This window comes from Eurosta solidaginis, chromosome 4 (genome assembly GCF_040869045.1).
Source record: "Eurosta solidaginis isolate ZX-2024a chromosome 4, ASM4086904v1, whole genome shotgun sequence".
Taxonomy (NCBI): domain Eukaryota; kingdom Metazoa; phylum Arthropoda; class Insecta; order Diptera; family Tephritidae; genus Eurosta; species Eurosta solidaginis.
In genome coordinates this window covers 106,006,096-106,021,441 of record NC_090322.1, presented here as the reverse complement: position 1 = coordinate 106,021,441, position 15,346 = coordinate 106,006,096, and the positions used below count along the sequence as shown (strand labels likewise).

The 15,346-nt window shown below is 40.7% G+C and overlaps 2 protein-coding genes across 4 annotated transcripts in view; one reads left to right on the top strand and one right to left on the bottom strand.

The window, feature by feature from the left end:
• Positions 1 to 15,346, top strand: part of LOC137250097 (uncharacterized) — a 198,918-nt gene that overhangs the window by 15,575 nt on the left and 167,997 nt on the right. The gene's annotated exons all lie outside the window — the stretch shown is intronic.
• Positions 10,877 to 15,346, bottom strand: part of beta-Spec (spectrin beta chain) — a 152,764-nt gene continuing 148,294 nt past the window's right edge. For all 3 annotated transcript variants that reach the window (XM_067782377.1, XM_067782379.1, XM_067782378.1), the window contains 3 exons: positions 11,818 to 11,921; positions 11,595 to 11,761; positions 10,877 to 11,218 (listed from right to left, as the gene is read on the bottom strand). In XM_067782377.1, coding sequence (XP_067638478.1) covers positions 11,032 to 11,218; positions 11,595 to 11,761; positions 11,818 to 11,921 — 458 coding nt within the window. In that variant the 3' untranslated portion in view covers positions 10,877 to 11,031. The remainder of the gene's footprint in view (positions 11,219 to 11,594; positions 11,762 to 11,817; positions 11,922 to 15,346) is intronic.

Sequence of the window (15,346 nt, the reverse complement as noted above, 5' to 3'; positions counted from 1 at the left end):
CTTAAGAAGACATCCCGTTTAAGTGCTAGGACTTGAGGATTTTGTTGCATCTCTGTACCTTGCAGTCAATTTCTGATGCATTTGTGTTGAAGCTCCCTCTCTTGCTATCGTTCCAAAGCGTTGCAAATGTTTCCCACAATTCAAAACTATAGTGGCAGATCCTGGATCGCGCGTGGCGTTCCAAACAAAACTAATGATTTTGCAATGATAACGCATTCGGGGGGCTCAAGACAAAAAATTTAAATCTTTATGTTAAAATTATTAATACAATATAATTAAAGTTAAAATGTTTGTTTATGATGTTGTTTTTACATACACATATAGACAAAAGTGTTCATTTAACGTACACATATAGACAAAAGTGTTCGTCATTTAACATATGTGCCACGCCCATAAATTTATTGAAATATTTTTAATTCAAATCTTATTAGTCATTACAATGTATTAGCTTTGTTATAGCACTGAAAAGATTTTAATCAACGCTTCAATATTTTAAATAAATACAATTTAAGTAAAATAAGTACTAAATTATGTGGACAAAAGTGTTCACCTTGAATTAATTAATAGAAATAATGAAATATACTAGTTTCTGATACATGGTTTGTCTTCCTTTGGACTTTACGGCTTCTTGAAGCCGATTAGGCATTGAGTGGGCCAATTTTATTGTAACATCAGGACCGATTTTTTCAAATTCTTCCTTTAGAAAGTTTTTTGATGTTATATGGTGTTCTCTGATCTTTCTGTCAAGATAATCCCATAGATGTTCCATGGGATTTAAGTCCGGTGATTGTGGGTTGTTTTAAAGGTGTGGGGAGTGTTATATAAGACCCGCAATCGAACAATTTCGGCAGTATGCTTGGGGACGTTGTCGTGCTGAAAGTGATACTCGGATTCTATGCCTAGCTTGCGCGCGATCTTTGCCAGATTTTCTTTTAGTATACTCAAGTAGGCATACTGATCCATTGTATTTTCTATAAATACGAGTTCTCCGACCCCAGCAGACGACATAAAACCCCATACCATGACTCCACCGCCACTGTGTTTAACCGTAGTTAGAATATTCTTTGGATGTAATGTGGTATTCCGCCTTCTCCAATCCAAAGTACGCCCATCTGATCGGTAAGCACAGAACTGACTCTCATCGGAAAGTATCACCTTGTCCCAAAACTCAACTTTCTTTCATTCTTGCTCTTGAGCAAATGAAAGTCGCTTAACTCGTTGGCGGTGGAGTCATGGTATGGAGTTGTATGTCGTCTGCTGGGGTCGGAGAACTCATTTTTATAGAAAATACAATGGATAAGTATGCCTACTTGAGTATAGTAAAAGAAAATTTGGCAAAGAGCGCGCGAAAGCTAGGCATAGAATCCGATTATTACTTTCAGCACGACAACGTCCCCAACCATACTGCCGAAATTGTTCGATTGTAGATCTTATATAGCACTCCCCACACCTTAAAAACAACCCACAATCACCGGACTTAAATCCTATGGAACATCTATGGGATTATCTTGACAGAAAGATCAGAGAACGTCATATAACATCCAAAAACTTACTAAAGGAATTTATAAAGGAAGAATTTAGAAAAATCGGTCCTGATGCTACAAAAAGTTGGTACACTCAAAGCCTAATCGGCTTCAAGAAGCCGTGAAGTCGAAAGGAAGACAAATCAAATATCAGAAACTAGTATATTTCATTACTTTTATTAATTATTTCAAGGTGACGAACATTTTTGTCCACATAATTTAGTACTTATTTTACTTAAATCGTATTAATTTAAAATATTGAAGCGTTGATTAAAAGCTTTTCAGTACTACAACAAAGCTAATATATTGTAATAACTAATAAGATTTGAATTAAAAATAGTTCAATAAATTTATGGGCGTGGCATATCATTAAAGAGCACATACGTTAAATGACGAACACTTTTGTCTATATGTGTATGTTCTCTTTAATAATATGCCACGCTCATAAATTTATTGAAATATTTTTGATTCAAATCTTATTAGTTATTACAATGTATTAGCTCTGTTATAGTACTGAAAAGCTTTTAATCAACGCTTCAATGTTTTAAATAAATACGATTTAAGTAAAATAGGTACTAAATTATGTGGACAAAAGTGTTCGTTACCTTGAATTAGTTAATAAAAATAATGAAATATACTAGTTTCTGAGATTTGGTTTGTCTTCCTTTGGACTTTACGGCTTCCTGCAGCTGATTAGGCATTGAATATACCAATTTTTTTGTAACATCAGGTCCGATTTTTCCCGATTCTTTTCTTATAAATTCCTTTAGTAAGATTTTTTAGTTATATGGCGTTCTCTGATCTTTCTATCAAGATGATCCCATAGATGTTCTATGGGATTTAAGTCCGGTGATTCTGGGTTGTTTTTAAGGTGTAGGGAGTGTTATATAAGATCCACACTCGCACAATTTCGGCAGTATGCTTGGGGTCGTTGACGTGCTGAAAGTGAAAATCGGATTCTATGCATAACTTTCGCGCGCTCTTTGCCAAATTTTCTTTTAGTATACTCAAGTAGACATACTTATCCGTTGTATTTTCTATAAATACGAGTTCTCCGACCCCAGAAGACGACAAAGAACCCCATACAATGACTCCTCCCTCCAGCTCCTTGCAGTAGGACTGCTACCTATTCTCTTACTCCGGGAAGGTATCGAACCCAATCCGGGTCCGTCTCCTGACCCCGGTCCTGAGAAATGGTTTTGCTGCATTTGCCAGAAAAGAATCTTTTTAGGACGGTCATACTCTGTTCAGTGTGTCTCGTGCAAGGGATGGTTGCATCGGACAGGTTGTTCTGGGCTTGATCCCAAAACCCGACGTCCACGTAACTTTTATAAATCTTTTGTGGCTCCTTGCTGCTCACGCCCAAGGGCGTCCCGTAGTCTACGCCTAAGCGCCCCCCACTACCTTCCAGCAGCCTCGCTGCTCAGCAAGCCACAACAAGTACCCGCTGCTGCTCGCGCCCCACGGCGCCAACAACTCAAACAGCTGATACCACTCATAACTACTACCTTCGTAGTAGAGCTGGTAGCAATGCTGAGCATCAGCCCCTGCCCCCGTCTTCTTCTCCCCCCCCTCTTTTCTGGCAGCAATCGTGCAGGTCAGGGAAACAGACTCTTAGTCCCTACCTCCGTTTGCACCGTCTGCCAGCACAGAATATATAGGTTTGCGACATCCGCTCAATGCAGCTCCTGCCTTGGGTGGTGCCACTTTCCTAGATGTTCTGGTCTCCGCGACGGCAACCCCTCGACGGGTTTCATTGCGCCATGTTGCCAGGTCGCAAACCCAAATCATCCGGGTACCCCAATGCTTGCCCAAGGGCGCCCAGTCCCAAGGCCACAACAGCAATTGCGTCCTGGCCTTCCACAACCTAGGCGTAGTCACCCGTCACTTACCCCTAGAGTGGCGGCGTCACCCCTCATGCACTTCAGAATTCTGCAGTTAAACTGTAATGGACTAACTGGGAAGATTACGGAGATAGTCGATTTCATGAAGCGGCACAACATCCGCATTGCTGCGATTCAAGAGACTAAACTCACAGCAAGATCTGCACTGCAGACCTGCTCTGGGTATAATGTCCACAGGAAAGACCGCGAGAGCGGAAATGGAGGCGGCCTCGCGTTTATTATACACCACTCTGTGCAATATCATATATTTGATCCTGGCATCGACCACAGGGACAATGTCTTAGAACGTCAAGGCCTATCTGTTCGGTCAGGCGATGCAAATCTAGAAATCATCAACATCTACATCCCTCCTGTCACCTGTTGCCCCAGTGGATACCGCCCTAATATCGAGGCCTTACTCACTGGCAACAATCGCATTATCTTAGGCGATTTCAATGCCCATCACGACCTATGGCATTCAAACTTGCGGGCAGACAGTAGGGGTGAGATGTTGGCGGATCAAATAGAAGAAACGACGTTCTGCACAATAAACGGAGACGCCCCCACACGTATGGTAGGAAGCTGTCATAGCTCGCCAGATATCTCAATCGTGAGCGCAGAACTCGTAAACTGCGTCAACTGGCAGCCTATGGTAACATTGGCATCCGAGCACCTGCCCATACTTATTTCGTTCGAGCGTACCGCCGACTTCATCGTCACCGAAAAACGCACTTTCATAAACTTCAAAAAAGGAAAGTGGGAAGAATATAAATCTGCAACAGACAGCAGCTTTGCTGCCCTCCCTATCCCGACTGATGCCCGCCAAGGGGAGCGTGCCTTCCGTAAGGTCATTGAATCCGCCTCGGCACATTTCATTCCCGCCGGGAGAATTCCCGAAATTCGGCCCCACTTCCCGGCGGAGGCCGCGAGCTTAGCGAGGGAACGCGACCTTATAAGACAGCTTGATCCAGGCGACCCCCAAATAAGGGATATAAACCAACGCATCAGATTGCTTGTGGACGAACACAAGCGGGCGAAATGGGAAGAGCACCTAAGAGGTTGTAACCTCTCTACCGGTGTAGGTAAACTTTGGTCCACCGTAAAGTCCCTATCGAATCCGACTAAGCACAAAGACAAAGTTTCCATCGCCTTTGGCGATAAGGTGCTGTCGGATGCGATAAAATGCGCGAGCGCTTTCTGCCGACAATATATAATGCATCCTACGGTTGACAAAGATAGACGGAGAGCCAATAGAAACGCACATAAACACAAATTCAGCGCGTCACCAATCACCATCACCGCTAGAGAGGTTGAGGACGCCGTTGGTCGCGCTAAACCATCCAAAGCAGTGGGCCCAGACGGCATAGCCATGCCGATGCTTAAAAACCTAGGGAAAGAGGGTTTCAAATATTTAGCGCATGTCTTCAACCTGTCTCTTTCCACCTTTGTCATACCCGAGAAATGGGAAATGGCAAAGGTGGTCCCGCTACTAAAGCCTGGGAAACCAGCTAACATAGGTGAATCATATCGTCCGATATCTCTCCTATCGCCAGTGGCAAAGACGCTTGAAGCCATTTTGCTCCCTTATTTCCAAGCACATTTGCAGCTAGCCCCTCATCAGCATGGCTTCAGAAAACTCCATAGCACTACCTCCGCGCTAAATGTCATTGGCACCCAGATAAATTGCGGTTTGAATCAATACCCCCACCATAGAACAGTACTCGTAGCGCTAGACCTATCAAAAGCCTTTGATACGGTCAACCATGGCTCGTTACTGCAAGACCTGGAAGGGTCTACCCTTCCCCCATGTCTTAAAAGGTGGACCGTAAATTATCTGGGTGGTCGACAGGCATCGGTGCAATTCAGAAACCAAACATCAAAACCAAGGAGAATTAAACAAGGGGTGCCACAGGGTGGTGTCCTATCTCCACTTTTGTTTAATTTCTACATATCCAAGCTACCTTCACCACCGGAAGGAGTCACAATCGTTTCCTACGCCGATGACTGCACAATAATGGCCACAGGCCCAGGCCCAGAGATCGATGAGCTATGCAATAAAATAAACGGCTATCTCCCTGATCTCTCCAGTTTTTTCGCCTCGAGAAACCTGGCATTGTCACCGACTAAATCTTCCGCGACCTTATTTACAACATGGACGCCCCAAATGTCGACCATATTGAACATCCACGTCGATGGCACTACGCTACCGACTGTCCTACACCCCAAAATCTTGGGTGTGACGTTTGATCAGGATCTACATTTTGGTGCGCACGCAACCGCAATTGTTCCGAGAATTCAGAGCCGTAATAAAATCCTCAAATCCCTTGCTGGCAGTACCTGGGGAAAAGATAAAGAAACGCTCATGACCACATACAAAGCAATTAGCCAGCCGATTACGTGCTACGCGTCACCCATATGGTCGCCAAGCCCAAAAACTACCCACTGGAAGAAACTACAGGCCTGCCAAAATAGTGCTCTCAGAATCGCCACGGGCTGTCTTCTTATGTCCCCAGAACACCATCTGCATAATGAGGCGAGAATACTCCCCATCAGGGAGAGAAATGAGATGCTGACCAAACAGTTTCTGTTGAATACCCAGAAACCTGGGCATCCCAACAGACATCTGATTGACGAACCAGCACCGCCTAGGGGCCTAAGGAGTCATCTCCGTAAGCATTTTGAGGAAATACGGCACCTGAGAACCCAGCCGTATGAAGCGAAAAAACACAAGCAGGTCCTTGGTGAACTCCATAGACAGGCGTCGGGCCTTTATGTCGGGAATTGCCCGGTGAATCCAGTACTTGAAGAAAAATATCCAGAACTCGCGGAAGAGGAACGCATACTCCCCAGGGAAACGCGTGTCACTCTTGCTCAACTTCGTTCTGGATACTGTAACAGGTTAAACTTTTACCTATCCAGAATCAACCCCCACATACAAAATGTATGCCCCGCTTGCAATGTGTCCCCACATGACACCAACCATCTCTTTAATTGTAATGTGGAACCAACGCCTCTAACACCCCTTTCCTTATGGTCCACCCCTGTTGAAACGGCAAGTTTCCTTGGACTCCCGTTAGAGGATATTGATGACAATTTGTGATCGGTCGCGGCTATTAGGTGGGGCGAGCATTGCTACAACAACAACAACAAGACCAATTGGCGACTGTTATCGCAAAACTGGGTTAGCTGGCCTCACTGACTCAACGTACTTAATTTTTATATAAAACTTCAAGAACATACAGCACGTTGAATTTTGCAGGATTTATAGATCGCGCCCGAACACATTTTTTGCTTACATTTTACTCCTTCTATTCTCATTCCGTACGAAAAAAGTACAAAAACTGTGAGTAGAATGTGAAGAAACATGTTTTAAGGTACGAAAAATTAATTCACGTCATTTCATCCAATCGTCACTTGTAAAAAATTAGCTTTTCATACGTATATAATAAAAACTTCAACCAAAAGATATTAAGTCGTAATGCTATTTAGTTTTAAACTCGACCCAAATAAACCTTTGAGATAAAAAAATGTAGTAGGAGGTAAGAGCGGAGCAAAATACTCCGATTGGAATAAAGTCTGAACACTGGGTCAGCAATGAAACATGTTGTCAAAAGCGTGACGTCACGACGAGAAAATTTATTTCACAGCCAACTATGATTTTGTGCTCTCTCATTTTTTAATGCGCGATCTGTTTATTGGTTCATGGGTCTTACCTGGTAATATTTTTATAATGCTTGTGTGTACAGTTGATTGTATCGGGATCGAATGTATTGAGATTATAACCTCAGCTCTGTCAGACAGATTTCTTGTTAAGGTTCCCTCCCCGTTGTTATTCGGCATCAACAATAATTGCTAAATGATCACATTGACGGCAGTATTCACAGATCTTTCATTCACGGTCTGTAGAAATGCACCAATTTTTTTTTTTTTCAATTAAATGAATAAAAAAATGTTGTCTTTAGCTTTAACATTAAAGTACGTGTATTTACATGACATGAAAAAGTTTACATTAAAAACTCAAGCGCATGCTTCGGCTTTTCTTTGCCATTTCATCTGACACTTCATCAACGGTAACAATTTGATCACGGTGGATGCTTAGTGATGCACAGCCATTCAATCGATTTTCACTCATCGTATTTCTCAAATAGTTTTTAATCAGCCTAAGAGTTGAAAAAGATCTCTCCTTCGTTGCCGTTGTTACTGGAAGCGTACACAAGATTTTCAACAACATGTGAACATTAGGAAAAGCCACAGAATCGCATTGCTGTAATATTAATCATAGATAAATTGATAAAAAAAAACCGAAGTACCTCCTTCAGGAATAAGCAGAATTCATGCTTTTTGAGCCTATGCATGAGATCTAACGTATACGTATATAAAATTCAAAAGAAAGAAACTGATCGAAAAGAAAAAAAATTTATTTAAAAAAGTCATATCTACACGGAAAAAACATTAATGTGTTTTTTACATTTTAAAATGAGAAAAACACATTATTTTTCATTTATCAAATAATTTGAATGTACCATTTTTGAAATGTGTTTTTGACATGCAAAAAAAGGTAGATATTACATTATAATAATGTATTTTCCACATGGAAAATTATATCAAATTTGCATTATATTTCAAAATAGGAAATGTGTACTTCAAAAAAATGCTGTAAATTTAACATTATTTAAATGTTAAAAATTTTTGCCTTTTCATTCCGATGAATGTAATCGCTGTTGAGGCAAACGAGCAAACGCCTGAATTGATTATATTCACGCATGCAATATGTTGGTTGATTTTAAATCAATGTCGATTATGCTCGTTTAAGCAAGTTGGATCATTGAACACGATCATATTGCCGAATGTAATCGAACGTTGTTGTGTTCGATTTTTGCTGTTCTCTGATATGTATGTAGATGGTCGTTAGGCAAATTTACAAGGAAACTTCTTTATGAAATAATAGTAAAAGTTAACATGCACATTTGCATATTTAATAAATTGCAGAATTATTATGAAACAGAATATGATTAAAATATATGTGTTCACTAAAAATATAATATCACCAACAAAGTAAATACGTAGCAGAATTATAAAGAAATTTATTAACATAGACATAAACACATCAAATATTTGAATTGTATCGACCTAAAAAATCAAATGATCCTGTGGCAATGGGGGGGGGGGGTTAAACCCCCGTCGCTACGCCCCTGGTGAAAGATAAAGCAAGGTGTTAGATTTGAAGTTTACTTGAAAAATCTTAAATTTTCCACATAAAAATTAAATATTTCCCGATTTCGCTTTTTACACTTTACTGCCTTTTTGCTATGAACGGCAGTACAGTCCCCAGTTTTTTCTGAAAGCCATATTTCAGGTGTAATATACTGCCAGAGTTTTTTTTGATCTCATGTTGTTGTTGTTGTTATAGCAGTGCTTAGCCCCACCCAATAGGTGCGACCGATCACAAATTGTCATCAATATCCTCTAATGGGAGGGGTGTTAGAGGCGTTGGTTCCACAATACAGTTGAAGAGATGGTTGGTGTCATGTGGGGACACATTACAAGCAGGACATATGTTTTGTATGTGGGGGTAAGAGTTTAACCTGTTACGGTATCCAGATCGAAGTTGCGCTTCCCAAGACAGCCGGTTCTATGTACCGGAGCGACTCGGGATTTTCCCGACCAAAGGCTGTCATTTCAGTGTAACCCCATTTAATTTTTTCCGTCTTTGATCTCATCTTTTATGTTGAAGACTCTACTCCTGAGCATAGAACCGATCCATGCAACTATAGAGTTCTGGTTCAATGTCGTATAAGTGCACTGCAAATTCCCTCCGTGTGAACGTTCTTGAAGTTACCCGCAATGCCTTTTTGGTTTGACTATTGGGCTGCGTCCATCTTGTAAAAGTTAGCGTCATCCATTATATGCAGGTAAATAAATCTATCCAGTGTATTAAGGATAAATGAGGAGAGGATTATTGGCCTGAAGTAACATGCCTGGTATCACTCCACCCGGTGTCCCCGATTTGAAAGGTTCGAATGATTTGATATCACATAGTATCTCATTTTGGTCTACGTTTGTACCGTAGATTTCCTGATAACACAGTTTTCTTGCAAAGTGATGCTCATCGCATCCGTGCATTACGCAAAGTGTGTATCCATCAAGACCTCCAAAGTTTCCTGAGACGTTCCATGAGTCATTAAACTTCTTTATGCTACTTGGGGCTACATTTGACCTAGAAAGTATATGCAAAGTCTTGATGCCTCATTTGTTTTCTCCAGGTTCTCACGGTATTGTTTCCACGATTGCTTTTTTGTCTTCCTTACGAAGTATTGTATTTGTTAATGTTGCATCTGTATGCATCCCCGTTCTCTTATGTTTAGCTTTGTTGAAGAGTTCTCTTGTTGTTTACCTATTTTGGCCCAACTCTTGTTTCACTACATTGTCTAAAGGCTTGCGGTGCCGCTATGTTGGAAACTACGAACAGTTACGGCAGACGATTCGCAAAATTTATTTTGTATTTTTGCTTGTTTTTTTTATTATTTTCTTTAAATAAACGTACAAGAAAAAAATTGTTATTCAAAAATGTTTTTTTTTATAAATTTTAATTATTTGACAAAATGTTCACTGCTTTGACAATAAATAAAAAAAATAAATGTAAGGCGCGATAACCTCCGAAGAGATCTAAGGCCGAGCTTCTCTTCCAATTTGCGTCGTGCTCCTCTTGATTTTCCCTACAAATTGGCCGGACGGGACCTACATGTTTTATGCCGACTCCGAACGGCATCTGCAAGGCAGATGAGTTTTCACTGAGAGCTTTTCATGGCAGAAATACACCCGGAGCGCTTGCCAAACACTGCCGAGGGGCGACCCCGCTTAGAAAAATTTTCTTCTAATTTAAAAACTTTATTTCTAAAATTTTGATGTTGCTTTTTCCGGGGTGCGAACCCAGGGCATACGGTGTGGTAGGCGGAGCACGCTACCATCACACCACGGTGGCCGCTTTGACAATAGCGGTGGCAAAAAATGGTGATGAACGAGTTTCTACCGTCATGACGGCTGTAACATTTTATGCCCTGCCGCTATATTACGTTGCGGTGAACTTCACCGTCTTCTTAGTTTCCACATAATTACTTTTACACTGTAACATTTTTGGCACCATACTCTACCGTTATGTAGCGCCCGTTTTATAGCGGCATCGCTTTCGACGAAACCAAGCCTTAAGGTTTAGTCAGCCTTTTACCTATTATAAGAAAAATCTAGTTGTCGAGTTTTGTGATGATAGCTTAAATTGTTATTGATTTAAGACCAATTTTTGTGATACCAGCTTCTTTTTTTAATTTTTAATTTAGGCGTGGTTATCCGATTTTATTCAATTGAAGTAGCGGTGGGAGATGAGTGACAACGAGCCTACACATCAAATTTCATTACTTTACCTGAAAATTTACTCAATTTATAGTGTTTACGAACAGACGGAGGACATGTCTATGAGATTTAAGGGAATAAAGTTTTTATTGAATACATTGAAATGCATATATTTTAATAAATAAGATACATATACATACATACGTTTAGCATATTTGTCGTGCAGTGCTGTAAGCATCATTTATTGGTATAATTAATTATTTATAAACGTCTTAACTTTACTTCTTTTTAAGGGTAAAGAATGATCTACGCTTTGGTTCATCCTTCTGCGAAGTCGCTGGTAATGTTTGGGATCTGCTTTCGGCCACGGCTGCAGAGTCACTTTGGGTTTTTAGGATCGTTACCCACTGAGACATTTCCTCATCATCATGAGCTTGTAATAAGAATTCGGCGCCTCCAGAAAGTCTTTTAAAAACGTGGTTTATTTTATTACATATTATGGCCTTAAATATGCAATATGGAATCAATAAGGCCGTTCAGAATTTTGTGGTTTTGATGTTAGAAACGTTGCTATAGCAAATAAAAGCTACGGATTGTGAACAACTTTTTTATTTTAAAATTTTTCTTTTCATATTTTCTTTTGTTTTGTTTTGACAGTTGATGATTTGTTATTCAAAATTGAAAAAAATAAACTACGGTTTTTGATGTTGCATATTTGCCATGACATAGCAAATGCATAGCCGTGTATTTTGTATATGCTATACAAGTTTGCAATGCAGTGATGCTAGACCATTTGAACAAAATCCTGAACTCCCTTAACATCAAATAAGAAAAAACTTACTTTACTCGTAATACATGCTTCTTCTTGGTATAGTCGGTAGCGATTTGGATACCTGCTCCTTGTAAGTCATAAACTGGTTCTCCACGGAAAGTCAATTCAGGATTACTCTTATAACCCTTTTGATCTTTGTAGAACGACAATTGTCCCAGTTTTGCAACAACGTAAACCTGTTTAAATCGATTTCAAATAAAATTCCTTTTGTAATTAAAGTTTAAACACTTACTTTATCCCATGACCTATTGGACGATTTTTTCGTAGTCGATTCCCATTCATGTTTCCTCGAAAGGTAGCCTTCCTGGCCTTCACCTCCGGATGTAGTCGCATGCTCTAAATTAATAAAAGTATTTTCAATATACTTATATACATTTGTTAATGTACCTTGAAGCGTTGCACGGTGTTTGTGGTAAAAAAATTGAAAATGTGCCCCTCGGGTTTGAACACATACTATATGAGAAGTTCAAAATATATAGAAGCAACGAAATTGGATAAAAGTTCTCTTTGTTTCTGTCTCTAATTTTGAATTTTCCCTTTTGAAATGTGATAAATACTAAAGTGATTTATTTACTCAGATAATAAAACATAAGAAAGATATCTGAATATGTTCTTTCTATATGCTTAATTATTTTTTTGACATGTAGCTCGAATAAAGGGTGTTGGTTTTAGCAAAGCGTCGATATAAGTGAAACGTGGCCATATTATAATAAATTCTAAGGAGGAAATTTGCCCTGCGTTAATACCATTACAACAATGAATCACTCATTAAAATAAATAGATAAGCTATAAAGATAAAACAAATTTCGCTGTTTTAATTTTTGAAATTTCCACGAAGCAAGTATTCGAGCCCTGGAAGACATATTTTCAACTTTTTTTTTAGAACCATTGTACAAATATGAATGTAATAAGATTTATATACATTAGGGTGGGCCAAATACAAGCTTTTTGTCTTTTTCTTTTGGTAAAGTAAAAACATTGTGACTCATGTTTAAAATCCGAGTATTTTATCGGTTGTGCAATGGCTCAACCATTCACCGAAAAAAGGATCATATAAAGAGAACCGATTTTAATTTTAATAACAAGATTTACTTGACTTCACAATTTTCGCTTCGTCATATAAACCACTATACCACTACGATTTTTTTATATTCTACTTAACTTCGGAATTTGATATAACAGGCTGGAACCACGCAAGCGCCAAAATTTAGTTTACCTGTGGCTTAGCCCCACAATGTTGTAGATCATAAAATTCATGCCTGAATGTGGCCGACCGTTTTTCAGTTATTTTCATCATTCGAGATCAGTAATAAACGAAGCCACTTCGCTCAAATTTTATATCTGGGCTAGCCTTGGAATCACCGAAAACAACCCTACGTGTCAGCAGGAAATGTATCGATGTCCGGCTGCTTGATGGCCTCGTGAAGACAAAGGCCGGCATCACCGACATATAAGAGGTACGATGGACGGGACAGAGCAGAAGGACAATATGGTCCTTCGACGCCTACCACAGTGGACATATAAAGAGAAGCGCGATTCGAAAGAAAAAAATTTCGTCCACAAGTACTGTCGGTCAAGCTCTTAACGAGTGTCTCGCCTCGATCCACATCAAGGTGATACTTTTCAATATAACATTTATTTGCGCTTACACCAAAAATATATACATATATGACTACTGCGCCCGCCATGAAGGTGGACTAGTCTAGTTGGAAAATTGAGCTCCCACGATAAACATCTCCAAACGGGTGGAGATTGATTGACAGCGACGCGGTAATCCTGCAAGCTTCTTGTCTGTGTCTTGATCGAAGATCATGAAGCCAAATTACTCACGCCATTACTGACGGCAAACAGCACTAGTGTCATGGATACGCGACGACTGCCCCCGTCATGATATAAAAAAACATGCTTGACGTCAAGGTGGACAAGAAAGGAGTATTTGGTTCAACTGTTTTAAAATTTACAACGGGTTGAAATTGATTGCTAAAGCGCCCGCAATGACACAAGGAAAAATTTGCTGTTGTAGCGATAAGAACACTACCCGAAGGTTTTGGGGAGTATTATCGACGTTGATGGTCCTTTGTCGGATATAAATCCGGTACGTTCTGGTAACAAGCACCATTAATGTTCAAGTCCGACCATCTCGAGAACGATTTAATTTGACCAAATTAAACTTGGCGACCATCTATCCATACTCCTTTCGCTCGAGCGATCTACCGACTTCATCACCACTGAAAAACGCATTTTCATCAATTTTAAGAAACGAAAGTGGGATGATATGATTATACTGACAATCGTTTTGCTGCCCTCCCTTGAATCCGCTTCGGCTTTTTTCATTCTTGCCGGAGGAATCCCGGAAATCCGGCCACATTTTCCAGCGGAGGCCGCAACACTAGCGAGAGAACGCTACCTTACAAGACAGCACGACCCCGGCGACCCCCAAATAAGGGATATAAACCAACGCTTCAGACTGCTAGTGGATGAACATAAGCGGACGAAATGGGAGGACCACTTAAAGAATTGTAACCTCTCTGCCGGTGTAGGTAAGCTATGGTCCACCGTAAAGTCCCTGTTGAGCCCGATAAAGCACAATGACAAAATCTCTATCGTTTAAAGCCTAGAAAACCGGTAAACGTAGGAGAATCTTATCGTCCGATATCTCTCATATCGCCAGTAGCCAAGACACTTGAAGCCATTATGTTTCCCTATTACACTGCAAATTTGCGTCTTGCCAATCATCAGCATAGCTTTCGAAAACTACATAGCACTGCCACCGCGCTAAACGCCATTAACACGCAAATAAATTGCGGATTAAATCCAAACCCCCACCATGGAACAGAGCTCTTTGCGCTAGACCTGTCAAAAGCATTTGATACGGTCAACCACGGCACGTTATTGCAAGACCTGGAAGGGTTCTCCCTTCCCCCAAGTCTCAAAAGGTGGGCCGCAAGTTATCTGTCTGGTCGGCAAGCATCCGTGCAATTCAGTAACATAACATCCAAACCCAGAAGAATTAAACAAGGCGTACCACGCGGTGGTGTCCTATCCGCACTTCTGTTTAACTTCTACATATCGAAGCTACTTTCACCACCAGAAGGAGTCAATATCGTTTCCTAATGGCCACAGGCCCAGGCCCACACATCGATGAGCTTTGTAACAAAATAAACAGCTATCCTGCCATTGTTACCGACCAAATCGTCGGCGACCTTATTTGCAACATGGATAGGCCAAATGTCGACGATATCGAATAAGCCAAATGTCGACCAAGTCGATGGCATTACGCTACCGACTGTCTTACACCAAAAAATCTTGGGTGTGACGTTCGATCAGGATCTACACTTTGGAGAGTATGCAACAGCAATCGTTTCTAAAATCCAGAGCCGTAACAAAATCCTCAAATCTCTTGCGGGCAGAACTTGGGGTAAAGACAAAGAAGCGCTCATTACCACTTACAAAGCAATTGGCCGGCCGATTGCATGCTACGCGTCGCCGATATGGTCGCCAAGCCTAAAGGTTACTTACTGGAAGAAAATACAGGCCTGCCAAAATACGATAGTGCTCCCCATTAGGCGTCGGACCTCTAGGGAATTACACGGCGAATCCAGTTCTTATGGAAAAATACCCAGAACTCGCAGAAGAGGAACGCACTCTCCCTAGGGAAGCGCGCGTCACTCTAGCTCAACTTCGATCTGGGTAATGTAACAGGTTAAACTCTTACCTATCCAGAATCAACCCCGACATACAAAATTTATGTCCCGCTTGCA